Source organism: Aristolochia californica, unplaced genomic scaffold (genome assembly GCF_029961685.1).
Source record: "Aristolochia californica isolate CCGP_79_NKW_82.1479 unplaced genomic scaffold, dmAriCali1.0.hap1 SCAF_4, whole genome shotgun sequence".
NCBI lineage: Eukaryota > Viridiplantae > Streptophyta > Magnoliopsida > Piperales > Aristolochiaceae > Aristolochia > Aristolochia californica.
In genome coordinates, this window is record NW_027182103.1 from 331,202 (window position 1) to 344,061 (window position 12,860).

A 12,860-nucleotide genomic window follows, 5' to 3' on the forward strand; every position below is an offset into this window, starting at 1 on the left:
ACATTATCACTTTAAAGCCGGGAAGATACGAGATATCCCATTGATCTCTCTCTCTCGGCTAATTCTCAGACACGCTTTCAGTCTCTGATTTTCAGTATCACTACTCCGTTGCTGTTGCTGGTTCTTGAATCTTGATTCTTGTGAAAGAGAATGGGGAATTGCTGCTCCGATGCTCTAGGTGGGCAGCAAGCAGTAGGCGGCGCTGGCGGCGGGCCGGCTGTTTTCAAAAATGGCGGGGCCGGAGGCGCGGATGCCAACGAGGTCGTCAGCCAATTTCTCAGATCTCGCTGCTACGACGGACTGTCCTCGCAGATCGAGGTGATTTTCTTTTCGCCGGTTCTCAGTGTTGATTTTGTTTTAGATCTTAATTGTGGTTTGAGGGGTTTAGTGTCGAGTGAATGCGGGTGGGTGGGATTTGAATGTCTGCTGGCTTCAGTGAGGTGGGTTACTGAATGTGTTGTGAAATGGTTGAGAGGCTAGCATGGAGAGAATCGTTCGGTGTGCTGTTGTTTGCTTCTTTACGTCTTCAATGCTTTCTTTTGGATTATCTTTGCTTCTGTTCTGATACTCCTTGCCCAAAAAATTTGGCTGTTTCATAGCTGTATGACTTGGTGCTCTACTGAAATGTGACGTTCACGCAGTCAGCCAAGTTTTCTAAACCTGCTAATATTTATGGTTTGTTCCTTTAATAACAAGAAAGTAGCAAGAACGTCTCTTCTTCTCTGTTTCTGATGAGTAGAAACCAGGTTTGGAGGAAAGAAGGAAAACTAGAAAGCCAGTATTCTGAAGCGTTTTAGAATTCAATTGGTTTATAGGAGTAATCTTGAAGAATGTGACTTCCTGGCTGTCAAACTGCTAAATTGAACTGTAATGAAAAGATGAAAGCTTCCCAATGCTTAGAATTTTGCTTGATTCAGTTTGCTGTCTCTGGATAATAGGGGCCTTTGTAATTGATAAGATGTTCTTCTCGCTCATCAAGATTACTTCAGAAAATTTTACTTCCGTCTCAAATTAATTTAGGATGTACAGATTTCATTTGTTGCTTGGATGTTATTGTAGAGCTTTTGAAACATTTTTTGCTTTTTGGTGGATATGATGGCCATGGATCAGAATCTTGATTATTCATTGTGAATATGATTATAAACACATCTTAATAAACATATGGACACAAACAATTGGCCACTTTTTAATTTGACTGTAACCTTGATAGGTTGTAGATCATGTCTTCTTTATTTTTAGCAAAAGTTGTCATATACTGTCCTTTTCTTGTTTCTTCTGCACAATCACTTACTTTATTTCACTGTCAAATTGAAAACAGTTGTCACTATCTGCATCAAATTTGCGTGACGGTGATGTGCTATCCAAGGTTTGTTGCTTTGTTCTTTCTAAAGCACTGGTGGGCATAATCATTTGTTTGGGAGATTCTTAGAGGAGCCCTGGTGTTTGTTCTTATCTTTTTTCTTGTTGGTTATCCTGTTTAATAGGCACCTAAAAATCCAATAAGTTAATGCTAGTCATCATTTGCACTAACTGCATATTTATGTAGCAAAGTGTAGCTTATAATGAGGATCTCTAAATATTTACAGAATTGAGACATGTCTTGTCTTCCTTGACAAATGTCCATTTGTACATTCTTGTTCAGGTTTAGCCTGCTGAATAAGTTACATTCTGTGTGTAGAGTGATCCCATGGCAATCATTTATGCAAAGAGAAGAGATGGAACCCTTGAGGAGCTTGCCCGCACTGAAGTAGTACTATATTCTTTAAATCCTGTATGGATTACAAAGCATAAGATGACATATCGCTTTGAGGTTGTGCAGCCTTTGGTGTAAGCTTCAACAGTTTTTTCAGCCAACTGCTGCTGTAGTTTATTTTCTGGTTTTGTTGATTGAAACTAAAAAACTTAATCCAATTTTTAGATTCTTTACCTTCTTGGCAAGCAGAAAATTTCTTTGTCATCATTATTACATGCCTTACCTGAAATCGTTTTGTGACAGTTTCCAGGTGTATGATATTGATACGCAGTTTCACAATGTCCCAGTGAAGGTTAGAAATTATTTTCTTTCTTTCTTATCTGTTTCCATGAACATCTTTAATTTAATCAGGGATGGAGATAACCATGTGCAATTCAGTATGCAGCTATATTGCTACTTCTAATGCATTATGGAGAAAATTGCCAGTGGAAATGTAGAATAGAGACATGAGGCTGATGTGGCTACCCTGAAAGTATTTCATAATGCTGGTCCACACAAGTTTTTCAAGTACTTCTAAACCTTTCTTGTTGTTTGGTGGTTGAATGCTTGGAAGTATTGCAGTTAGTGATTTTTTTTAATCGTCGAGAACTTGTGAGCCATGAGTCTCTTTTTTTTATTATAAAAAATATGGTAATCACACACACATTAGATCCCAAACCTTGGTGAGACTTGAATCTAAAACATCACACTTGAAACCTCATGAGGCTATTAAGCTAAAAGGCTACTATCCATGAACCTTATTTTGATCCTTTGATCTCTGTGGCATTCAACTTCAAAACTTGATTAAATTTTGCAGGCACTTAAGTTGGAGGAACAGCAGTTTCTTGGTGAAGCTAGATGTGCTTTGTCTGAGGTATGTCTTTGTGTACTATTTTGAGATTGGTGAATAAGATAAACCCCCTCTTCAAGTGAGCTTGTCCATTAATTTAGTTGGTCCATAAGAATGTGATATGAATGCTAAGAAAAGCAGAAAAGTTCCATTTCCAATAGAATATGAAAGGAAAATGTGGATGTCATGGTTCTATTCAATGTCATAATTTGAGAAAAAGCATGATGGTGGTGTTTATATGATCTATAATGCTACTATTTCTACAAATTCTCTGGTGTATAGTGGCTCTTGATGGATTTTAAATATTAACTACTACTACCTTTGTTCATTGGCCCGTGTTTTTGTACTGTTAATTTTTTCTTTTTATATCTAGTATGTATACTCTGATGAGATAACTAGAATCTAAATGAACTTCTTGTTTGGTAACATGCAAAATTTTCATAAGAAGTGAAACTATACTTAGGCTTCTATATCCTGATTGCAGCTTAGCTTATGATGCTATTTGCTTATGTTTTTTTCCTATGCAGATACTCACTAAATCAACTAGGTCTTTGGGTCTACAACTTGAGCGCAAAGGAGAACAGGGACATGGTCTAACAAATTTTGGAGAGCTTACTGTTCAGGCTGAAGAATGCTTTGGTTCAAAAACCTCCATAGAGATGGTATTTCGTTGTTCGGATCTGGAAAACAAGGACCTCTTTTCAAAAAGTGTAGGTATCAGCAAATATTTGATTTCCAAAGAAAGATATCACTGAAGTGTTGGATGAGTTTCTAACTTCTTCTCTTGCAGGACCATTTCTTGGTGATATCTAAAATTGTGGAAAGTGGGCCTTCCATTCCAATTTGCAAAACAGAAGTGAAGAGGAATGATCTGAACCCAACATGGAAACCTGTGGTCATAAATATGCAACAGCTTGGAAGCAAGGCAAAAAGAAAGTCCCTCAAATCCAAGAATATGTCTTTTGGTTTGCTACTGCAATTTATTCAATTTTGTTAATGACATGCAGGATAATCCGTTAGTAATAGAGTGCTTCAACTTCAATACCAATGGCAAACATGATTTAATTGGGTACATCTACAATCTGTTCTTGTGTCTGCATATTTTCTATGCAGTATTTGGTTTTTTCTTATGGATCTTCTATTTAATTAACAGTAAGGTTCAGCGATCATTTAGTAGCTTGGAAGATCTTCACAAAAGTCAGAGTGGTGAGAATTTATTTATACCCACTGCTGTTGGACATAACTGTGAAAACAAGGTGATTGTAATTCGGTCATAAATGTTACTTATAGAAATGTTGATTTGCACTAAAGAATTTCTCGTGTTAGTATCTCGGTCAAACCATATCTTGCATATAATTGGTATTGTTCTCGTCTGCAGGTAACGAAGGGTCAAATTTTCATGGATAAGTATTGTGAAAGTGAGCAGTCAACTTTCTTGGATTACATTGCTAGTGGATATGAGCTGAACTTTATGGTGGCTATTGACTTTACAGGTAGGCACGTAGCCATAGTGCGTATGTGGGTTTCTTTTGTTTGTGTTCAATCAAAACTGATTAGTGAACTTAATACTTCTCTTTTGTCAGCTTCAAATGGAAACTATAGGCTTCCAGATTCTCTGCACTATATTGATCCTTCTGGTCGATCAAATGCTTACCAGAGGGTAATGAAACTGTTTTTAAGCACCAACCTACATTGAAGGCAATACCATTCTTTTATGTGGGTTCTCATGGAATGGTTTAATGTTTTATTGTTTCATAGGCAATATTAGACGTGGGAGACATTTTGCAATTTTATGATATGGACAAGCGGTTCCCTGCATGGGGTTTTGGAGCGAGGCCAATTGATGGTCCTGTGTCTCACTGCTTCAATTTGAATGGTAGCACTTACCAGTCTGAGGTGCTGTTCAAAATTCTGGCAGTTGTTATAATGTCGAGAATGGTGTAAGGTTGTTATTAATGCTGAAATCTTTTTATGTTTTTTCTTTTTCAAAAAATGTTAGGTTGAAGGAATCCATGGGATACTGTCAGCTTATATGAGTGCTCTCCAGAATGTGTCATTGGCTGGGCCAACTCTTTTTGGGCATGTAATCAATTCTGCATCACAAATGGCAAGCGATTCAGTCACCCAAAACCGTCAGAAATATTTTATCCTGTTAATTATCACGGTAAAGCTGAGGTTCTTAAATTATCTCTTCTGGTTCTTTCACAACTTGTCTTAGACTCCATGAAATTCTATCCAGGATGGAGTGATTACAGATCTTCAAGAAACGATGGATGCAGTTGTAAAAGCAACAGATTTGCCCCTATCAATTCTTATTGTGGGAGTTGGTGGGGCTGATTTCAAAGAAATGGAGGTATTTGCCCATATCAATTCTTATTGTTGAAGTTGGTACGGCTTTTTTCTTCTGTTGTTCTTGATTTTCAAGCTTACACTGGATGGTTGGAGCTAATTATCTCTACTTTAGGATTATAATGTTTTCATCTTCCTATGGCAGATCCTGGATGGTGATAAAGGCAAGAAACTTGAAACCTCGGATGGTAGAATCGCGTCACGTGATATAGTGCAGTTTGTTCCAATGAAAGACATCCAAAGTACTTTGCTGCATCCATGCCTTTCTTTTTCCTCCATTTCTTTTCCTTCAATCAGCTCAGTTTTCTTTTCTCTCTTTTATATTGCAGACGGAGAAGTATCTGCGGTGCATTCTCTCCTAGCGGAGTTGCCAGGTCAGTTTATGAGCTACATGCGATCCAGGAAGATTCAAGCAACATAACTGATTATTTTGATTGCAAACTGTACATAGTTGTACAATCATTATTCAGTTTTGAGAGATGGGGTTTCTATCTAGTGCCCTCTGCATCAGTTTCAACAAGGCCTCTCTTTTTATAACCGACAGGCTGGTAAACAAGCAAAAAAATCAGAAAGGAAAAAAGAAAGAAGAGTGTTTAGTAATGGCCAAAGGCAATGCCTTTTTTGTTCAGAAGATTTGTAGGAGTGTTTAGTATTGCAGATGGTTGAAGTGGCTGCATGGGAAGAGACATTGGAGTTTTTAAGTATCTTGCAGTCTCACCTGTCTCAAAAGAAAAGTTATTAAGACAGATTAATATTATGGACTTGGAAACCATTTGCTTGTCAAACGTTGTATGTTCATTTGTTGATAATCTACTCTGGAATTTTTTTCGGCATTACATCATTAAAAGAACAAACATAGATTTCAGAGAGCTTCTTGTGGAATGTAGGGCGCCATGTTCCTAAAAAAAAAGAATATATCAGCAAAATCATGAAAACGTTTCCACGCTTCAGATTTATTGGCTTCAATCTCAACTGCACACACAGGCATATTATTTATAACCATGCTGAAGTTCTTCGACCCCATTCAAGCCAACAATATACACACACCTAGAAAAATGCACATTCAAATTTGTATGGAATGAATTGGAAGTATTGAATTGTTCTAACCTTGTTCTCAATAATAAATCTTCACATAAGAATACAAAAATACGAAGATACAAAGTATCCAAATCATTATTAAAAACAAAAAAAACCGCGTTCATAATATTACCCATAACTACAAAAAAGAAACTAAAAGAAAGCATTACAAAATTTCAACAACAGACAAAGCAAGCACCTCATAAATTCTTGCCATGAGCATGAATTGATAAAGATGCCCATGTTTGTGAATCTGGAAAGATAGAAGAGAGATTGTAGTGCCTTTGTTACCAGAATGCTCCTTCCTTCTTCTCTCAAAATGTATGAAGTAACAGTAACAAATAATGTCTGCAAAACTTTGTAGTTAACCTAGTTTCCCCATCCAACTCAGATGAAACTTTTCTCGCACCGTTTCCAAGAAGCCGAGTCAACACCAACCAACCAGCACAGGCTTTTCTTTTTCCTTTGTTCCGTCAAGGATCGACCCCAGGTAGACGGAGTTGGCACAGAGTTAATGAAACAGAATGAACCTAATAAAAAATGTGAAATGCATCAATCTCCTTCTGTAGGGTCCGTCCTATCATGTATGCATTTTTTCAAGAGGTATTTTTTAAAAAAATTGATAATTTTGTTACAGAATTGAAACTCGCTGAACCTGATACTAGGAGCCATGATAAGGCTGTGAACACCCTTCTTGTGGCTGGTAATCCTGATGGTAATGACCATCGTTTTTAATTGAAGGCATGAGCATGGAATTTTGGAGTTGCTGTGGAAACAATAGCTTAAGTCGAAATGCATCAACTCCATTCAAGTAGTAACGAAAGAGCCTTTTTGCCCTAATAAACCCAAGACAGCCATACAAGGCAAGGGCCCCTTTGTTTGTCACCTCCGCTTCTAGTGTTACCTTACAACATAATAAAGTTAAGTTTCATCCAAATCTCTTTGAGAATTGAAATTGTAATTTATCAAAATAAAAGTTCTTTAAAATTAAATAACTCAAAAGGACAAGGAGATAAAAGGTTCTAGGCTTCACCACAGATTACATACCTCTTGGCATCCAGATTCCATCATCACCTGTATGGATCTTGTAACAAGTTCTGTAGCTGCAGTACAACAAGATATTGAAGAAGAACAATCAGAAACAATGCAAAACTCGAATCCTAAAAGTAAGAGACCATACGTTAAGAAAAGGAAATTTTCAACAGCACTCAAGAAAGCCTTCAGTTGGCAGGTATAAATGAAGATACACCAAATATTTCAGCAATAACCGCAACTCTCAGTGTAAATAAGAGATTTTGGGGTCAAATAAGTGCTTAAGAGCTGTTCACAAGCTACTGATTTGAATCGTTACTGGTCAGAATGTTTTTAGCGAAGTGGGGAGAAGAGAATGTTTTTAGCTAAGTGGGAAGAGGAGAAGTAATAAAATTTATCTATTTTCAAGAAGATGAAAACAATAGATTTAATTACAGTGACTAAAGAGTGCTACATGCAAATATTCATCTAAACAATTTAAGCATATCAGAGAAGGAAAATTACACAAAAAACTTGAATAAGACAAATTCTAGCATATATAAGCTCAACCTGGAAAAAGATGAAAAGAAAAAAGATCCTATCACAAATAAGCACAAAACAACCTGAAAGGTATACATGAGTGGCATAGATGATTTTTTGTGGAAATCACGGTTGTCATTGCTTTCATTTTATTTTATTACATTTTTTTTGAACTTGTGAAGGTTTTACTAATACAAACAATAATAATGTACAAAGAGGTAGAAGAAATCAGCCTTCCGGGGGATGGGACCCCAAATACAAGAGCAGGGTGAGAGAGATCACCCTCAGCATACTAGTCAGCAAAATTATCTGCAGCATGCAGATATTATTTATTTGAACAAAGGAGAAATTTTATTTGTGATGGGGGGAGGGAAATTGTACAAGTGACATGATAAGACAATATGCCTGCCCCTGATTATCACAAAGTGGTCCACCAAGACAGCACTCCCGGGTTCCCAAGAGAACAACCATCGTAATTTAGTTCTATATGCCCCGCTGCATGGGGCTCCCAAGCCACAATCTGTGATTGCTGAGAGGCAGAGAGGTAAGTAACCCATGCCCAGTTCTGGTGGATGTGGGCCTTTCAAAGCCAGCGAAGTCCTTTCTCATCCCTACCCAAGCTAGAGTTTGATAGCTAATCTTCTCACTAATAGTGTAAGGTGAAAAAGGGGAGTTGTTTGAACATGAGATTGTTTCACTTTCCAAGTACACCAAGGAATAGCAGAAAAAAAGCTACTCCAGAGGATCTTACCGAAGATTGTGGCCAAGGAGGAGAATGCAAATATGCTGCCAAGAAATTTGAAGAGAGAGACAAATGGTTTTGGCTTCGGACTAAATGGTTGAGTGGAGTTAATTCACCAATAAAAATTGGATAATCAAAGAAAGCTCATTGTTGATACACTTGGGTACGAGATCACCTTTGGTTTCCCCCAGATGCCATCCCTTACTATGACTTCAATCTTCAAAAATCAATCTGCAAGGAGGGAGGAAAAACGCTATTTTGAACTAGTTTTTTATGCATGCATGGAGCGAAGGCTCCATCAGATTTTGGCTTGATTTTTGCACTGAGAAAACACTCTTGCATGTGGTTTTCCTCACAATTTTCAGGAGTGACAGGAACGCACAAGTTTTTAGTACAGATCTTTCTTATTATGGCAGACCATAAATGATCTTGGGACGTAAATTTGAGGCATAATCCGATGGAAGACAAGGCTAATGAAGCAAAACACCTCCACTCTCTCTTCATGAAAGCATTTACATTAGGGGAGCAGGTGAGTACCTCATGGATTTCAAGACAACCACTTTTGGATCATACAAATTGACCAAAAAGATGTACTCTGAGAGATAGAGGATAGAAGATTTATATTATGGGCAACATTCAGAAGTAAAAATTAAGAAGTTCACAAGAAAGACAAGAATTCTTGATTAGACATATTTTCTCACTAAGAGGTTGACTTACAGCTTCTCATTTTACTATAGTAGCTATGACTATGATTTTAGAAGTGAAATTAAAATGCTCATCTAAAATTTTTTTCAGAGACTTGAGTTAGTGCATAAATCTTTTTATTGAAGCTCTAAATGAAGATCACAGGCATTGACACTATATAAATTCCTAACCAGCAGCTAAAATACATTCCTTTAGCAGTGCACAGCTAAAGTCATTTGGTGGACAACAAGCCCAGAAATTAAAAAATGGTAATGTTCTTATGCAATTGCCACGTGATGAATTCAATGCCAATCAATCATAATACTAAGGTTAATGGTTAATTTACTTCTTCACCAAACAACTGCCCAACTATCAGTGTTCATTGGAAAATTTTGACAAGCTATTGCCCTCGGCAACCTGCTCTCTACAGGATATCTAATTTTAACATTTCGATGCCCAGAAGGTTCAATTTAGCTATTATGATCAGAAAACCATGCAAGTATCGAGAACCAAGCCCCCGAAATTCTTAAGGAACAGCAAGATTAAGGAAGCCTTACCAATTCCTCTCCCTCTATAAGGTTTGATCACAACAAGCATCGCAATGTAGCCTCTAAATGTGTTCCTATGCTCGCCCATTTTGCAAACGACAGTCCCTACACAATTACCTCGATGGAAAGCCTACATTACAACCAAAAAAAAAAGGAAACAAAAATTACATCTAATGAGAAAAAGATAATGTATGAATCATCACATTTTAAAAAAGCAAACAACCCCAAGTAAAATCAACAGGGCAAAAGTTCGAGAGTCATTTTTTGCCTATCTTCAACTTTCCGAACGAAAGTTTAAAACAAATTCGAGAAAATCAACTTTTCTATCTGCTGAAAGGCAAAAGCCTTCAAATTTGATGGGTCACTAAAAAATTGAAGATCTTTTACACCAACAGGCATTGAGGGCATATGTACTGAAGAGGGCAAAAAAGAATTTAAAAAAAAAAAAAAACAGAAAAGCTCCCACAAGTCCAATATGAGAAGCTAAGAAACGAAAAACCTATTAAGCAAACGGAGAAATCGAGGGAAGTACAAGGAAAGAGAGCTGCGGCCAGAGATAGACGAAGTATCGGTAGGTGAAGATGGAGTAAGGTTCGCTGAGCTCCTCGTCGACCAGGCGCATTATAAGAGGCAGATGATGCTCGCCACCGTAGCTCACATACTCTATCTCGCTGCTCGAGAATTCCACTTTCTCGCTCTCGCTCGCGCTCGTAGTCGCAGTCGTAGTTCCCTCCGTCGCCTCCGAATTCATCCCGAACAATTTCAGTTCTTCGCCTGATTGCGGCCCGAAGTTCCAGAGCCCGGACTAACCCGCAGCCGAGGCACTCGACGCCCTCCCTCCGACGAGGAACGGGCGAACAGGACCTTGGCCGGGTTTGAAGCGGGGTGACCCGGGAAAATGTTCCCGAAATAGAAGTGAATTGTTTCCTCAGCCTTAGGATTGTTAGGGTTAATTTTCTTTCGAGAATTAGATTGAAATAGCCAAATAGGGCAGCCAACAAGCCCAATTTTTAAAAAAATAAAAAATAAATAAAAACATTATTTACATTTTTTTCTTTATAAAAATTTTAAAATTTAAAGCCCTCATTGAAAAACCCTAAATATTTAAATTATTTTTATATTTATTTTATTTATTGAATAAACATGATTAGGTTTCAAAATTTTTTTTTTAAGGTAGATAGAAGTTTCCTAACAAAAATGTCTGCATTGGCATATCTTTTCAATTTCAATAGTATAATAGTACATTAATCTTGTGTACCTTAGTACATTAATATGTTTTTTTGAGTTTAACGGATCATTTTGCAACCCTACGAGGAATAGATTAGTAGTTTGGCTAACTCGATTCAAAACTAAATCAATGTATATTTTGAATTTTTTCTATGTTTCATATTTGATATTGTGTTGAACATGTAGCAATGTGTTTTCACTTTAATTTTTCCTGATTTAAGATAAATGTGTCATTATTAAGCTAATTGTAGTATAAAAAATATAGTTACAATTGAAATTTTTATTTTGATTTTACCCTTTTTACAATTAAAGCACTCACCTTCACATATCATCTCTAAATATGTTGTCCAGATAACTTTGTCTAAGACAAATTGAAGATCTCAAGTCAAATGCCAAGATGTTCGACCATGATGCATATTAGCTAAAAAATTGTTTGTGCCACCATGACTTAAACCATCTAAAATATTATCAAGCTAAACAAAAAGGGAATTGATTTGAAAATGGTTATAACGATTGAATCAATTCTATTACGAATGAAGATGTTGTGCTCCAAAAGACTAACGACAATTGGAATGAACCTTCTCTTGTTTTCTCCAATCTCTTTCATTTGTTCTCCATCCAACTATTGTGGTAGCCATTATCAAGTCAATCATTTTGAAAAATTAAAGTCCTTTTAAAAACATTAAAATCTCACAAAGAAAAATATTTTTTTAAAGTTACAAAAATTGCATTGTTATCTACAACCATCTACTTATTAGTAGGGTTGACAACTTAAATAAAAAAGGAGATTTAACTAATCCCATTTTAGAGTACTACACATCAAGTTTAGTTGTGCACATGGCTCCCATACAAATCGGCAACCCTAATGCTCATGTTGCATTGTCAGAAAAATTTAAGGGAGCAATTATAACCTTTCATTACCATGACATGAAAGGGATAAAAACACTTTTTCGGTTTTTGTTGTAGTCTTGAACACACGACAAGTTGAAAGTATTGGATTTTTGTACATGACAATATAGTACGTATTTATCATATGAAGATATATAGATCTTTATATAGATCTAAATGGCTTTTAAATCTTATATTTTAGCACACTTAACACAATGCTCGATACTAATACAATAAAAGATGGTATCACCTCAATGAAAGGTCATATCAGAGCTTTTCTATTTGCTGAGGTTAGATGAACTCATCAGATAAGGTATCAAAGTGGATACTCAAGTGGCCAAAATAAAAAAAAAGTCACCAAATTCACTTCATCACATAATAGTTTACACTCTTTGGTCACAAGTGGCAAACCCATTCATGTCTATTCATGTGGTTCATAACTGTTTTAAGCTAAGAAAATAAAGGTAAAGTCTTTCTAAGGCCAAATAAAGATTAAAAGTACAAATCCTATTCCCACCATCGTTGTAAACTTGAAGAATATTTTAAATGGTTAAACCCAACATTGATAGGATCATCGTTATGTATTAAAAAACCGATACAGTGAATTTTCAATGTTCAACAATGCGAACCCCAATTGGTTTTTTATTTGATAAAAAACTGTTTATTTAAGCACTAAACAATAGTTCACCATATCAAAGTCCTCTCATGATTACATGAAACTCATGCAATTAGATGTGGGAGTTTGTTTGAGTTAATAAAAATCAAAATATTTCACTTAAACTCAACATCATGGCACTAAAGTTTCATTTTTTTTCCTTTTAATGGTACCAAAAAAAGAGATGTTTGAGTTCTAGTTTCTTTCTTTGAGATCCAAAGCTAAGTTGGATAATGATCTTTGGTTGTCCAAATAACCGACAATAGTCATGAAATCCAAATAAAACAAGTTACATGCACAAAAAGATAGAGAGGACTAGCAAAGGCAATGTACCCTCAAAAGAAGGAGAGATTCAATTTTCATGTTTAAATAATTATGTAAGGTTTAAAATATTTTGGACTTTTGAAGGCCAACTTATGTTAATTAAAAGAAGTTCACTTGGGTTTGATACACTGGTCACTTTTCTTGGTCTAACATGGTACCAACTACCAAGTGCAATTTAGCGGCGCAAGACAAATCCACGTGGCAGTCACTCGAATATTTCCACGCGTGTGAAA

The 12,860-nt window shown here is 36.3% G+C and overlaps 2 protein-coding genes across 2 annotated transcripts; one reads left to right on the forward strand and one right to left on the reverse strand.

The window, feature by feature from the left end:
• The first annotated feature begins 12 nt into the window (after positions 1-12).
• Positions 13-5,776, forward strand: LOC137964029 (protein BONZAI 1-like). Its single transcript, XM_068811290.1, has 16 exons — positions 13-318; positions 1,319-1,366; positions 1,679-1,827; positions 1,997-2,045; positions 2,550-2,606; positions 3,110-3,292; positions 3,373-3,507; positions 3,590-3,651; positions 3,736-3,838; positions 3,961-4,075; positions 4,166-4,242; positions 4,341-4,478; positions 4,582-4,746; positions 4,822-4,935; positions 5,077-5,173; positions 5,261-5,776. The coding sequence occupies exons 1-16, from the start codon at positions 151-153 to the stop codon at positions 5,350-5,352; spliced, it is 1,752 nt and encodes a 583-aa protein (XP_068667391.1). The 5' UTR covers positions 13-150; the 3' UTR covers positions 5,353-5,776.
• A 232-nt stretch (positions 5,777-6,008) lies between these two features.
• Positions 6,009-10,392, reverse strand: LOC137964031 (N-alpha-acetyltransferase MAK3-like). Its single transcript, XM_068811294.1, has 5 exons — positions 10,066-10,392; positions 9,543-9,663; positions 7,056-7,111; positions 6,664-6,912; positions 6,009-6,538 (listed from the first exon to the last, which is right to left on the reverse strand). The coding sequence occupies exons 1-4, from the start codon at positions 10,282-10,284 to the stop codon at positions 6,670-6,672; spliced, it is 639 nt and encodes a 212-aa protein (XP_068667395.1). The 5' UTR covers positions 10,285-10,392; the 3' UTR covers positions 6,009-6,538; positions 6,664-6,669.
• Between the last annotated feature and the right edge of the window lie 2,468 nt (positions 10,393-12,860).